General features: G+C 42.0%; 1 protein-coding gene across 1 annotated transcript in view; it reads right to left on the bottom strand.

Annotated features, from left to right (window-relative positions):
* The window catches only part of LOC107576122 (receptor-type tyrosine-protein phosphatase zeta-like), a gene marked incomplete at its 3' end in the record, with an annotated part of 5040 nt that overhangs the window by 1403 nt on the left and 1849 nt on the right, over positions 1–1788 (bottom strand). Inside the window, exons 3-5 of the mRNA XM_016262372.1 lie at positions 813–1271; positions 493–637; positions 98–189 (exon numbers count right to left, since the gene is read on the bottom strand). Of these exons, the coding sequence (XP_016117858.1) occupies positions 98–189; positions 493–637; positions 813–1271 (696 nt within the window). The remainder of the gene's footprint in view (positions 1–97; positions 190–492; positions 638–812; positions 1272–1788) is intronic.

Here is a 1788-nt window from a genome sequence, read left to right as displayed (position 1 = left end):
AATAAATGCATATACAAACAAACAAACAAATAAATAAATGATAAGGTAAGATATGAAAGAAAAAATATAATCTTTTTATTTGAGTAGCTTTTGTTACCTGAAGGCAGAAGAAGAGGGGTTGATGGGGCCGATATGGCTCGGGCTGAAATGTTGTCCTCTACATAAAACTGTGCCGTTTGAAAGCACCTTCTGTAAGATACAGATGGAAACATTAAAATATTTGCTTTTTACTTTATGAGACTAAAAAATAGAATAAAGAGAATTTAATCCGAAACTTACAAGTAAAATGCAGACATACAATACAGTAATGAAAATTGTGGAAAATGTGCCTGATTGTCATAAAATGCTGCTGAAAATTTCTCGACACAATTTTTTTAAATTAGATTTTGCGTCAAATGTGACTGGACATGTTTTCCTGAGTTTTTAGCACAGATGCACGTGGCACACGTAATCTCAAAGCAAACATTGACATACTGTCTGAAGATGTCATACCTCCAGTAGATGAGAATCCCCACCAGCACCAGCAGACACAGGACAGTGAGTGTGGAAACCACAGCCAGAGGAACAACCGTCCTCTTCTCCTTCTCTCTACCTCCCACCATCCCGACACGAGACTCCGGACTGCTGTTACTCGCCTCTGATGATGGAAACAGGAGCAAAACAGTTCTTAAATACATTACACGATATTCGGCACATTCAAGGAGCTACAAAAATGCAACCAAATAATCCAACTGCTAACTCATTAAGAGCCGTAAAAAGCAGTCATGTTTTCATTCTCCAAATGTTGTTTTGACATCATTCGTGAGTTTTACCTGCGTTCTGGTCTTCCTCTGACTCTTGGACAGTGAGTTCAGGAATTATGAGCTGTATGGGAATATCATCGCTTTGAGAGATCACTGACCCTCCTTGACCAGAGCCAGTGTCAGAGTCAGCTGACCAGGTCACCCATGACAGAAACGCCTGGTTCTCTGGTTCTTCGGTGGTGGCTGCCTCTCGCTCGCTCTCAAAGTAGAAAGTAGAGGACAGTCCCTCTCTGTTTTCGTCTTCAGATCTACCGCTGTAGCTCAGATGGGAGTCTTTGAGAGCCGACCGGGTTTGGTCGAGCTCCCATTCCCGGTCGAGCTCCTCCAGGAAGATCGCGGACCCCGATCCGCTGAATTCTCCTGAAGAAGGAAGATGAGCAGAGCCCTCCTCCAAAATAGTGGTTGAGGATTCATAGAGATTTGAGGCATCATGAACCACTGATACCTTCTGATTATTGAACGATGTGGCTGTAACGAACACGTCTGAAGAGTTAAGACTTCCAATCTCCTCTAAAGAACCGTTTATGGCTGAGGAAAGAAGCCCTTGGAAGTACTAATCTTTATCTACATTTTTCTTGCAATACCTAAAGCCCTCACCAAGGGGGAGCCATCACTACGCAAAGAAGGTAAAGATTGAATGCACAGGAGCAAGAGAGGAACCACCACCATGTTCGACATCTAAAAAGTGAGCAAACCAGCCGAGAAGAGAGAGTCCAGCAGGTGCATTACAAGCTTTTCTTGAGTATTTGTGGCACAGACAGCAATCAAGTTTTTATTCCATATATACGGTAGCAATTGCACCACCATCACCGTGAGCGTTTCTGAAAATTTAAAGGGATAGTTTATGTATGACCTGTATGACCTGTATGAGTTTCTTTAACACAAAAGAAGATTTTTTTGAAGAATGTTGGCAACCAAACAGTTAATGGTAACCATTGAAATCCATAGTATTTTTTCCATACTATGGAAGTCAATGGCTACCGTC

This window comes from Sinocyclocheilus grahami, unplaced genomic scaffold (genome assembly GCF_001515645.1).
Source record: "Sinocyclocheilus grahami isolate Dianchi unplaced genomic scaffold, SAMN03320097.WGS_v1.1 scaffold3235.1, whole genome shotgun sequence".
Lineage (NCBI taxonomy): Eukaryota > Metazoa > Chordata > Actinopteri > Cypriniformes > Cyprinidae > Sinocyclocheilus > Sinocyclocheilus grahami.
This window is presented reverse-complemented; position numbering and strand designations above follow the sequence as displayed.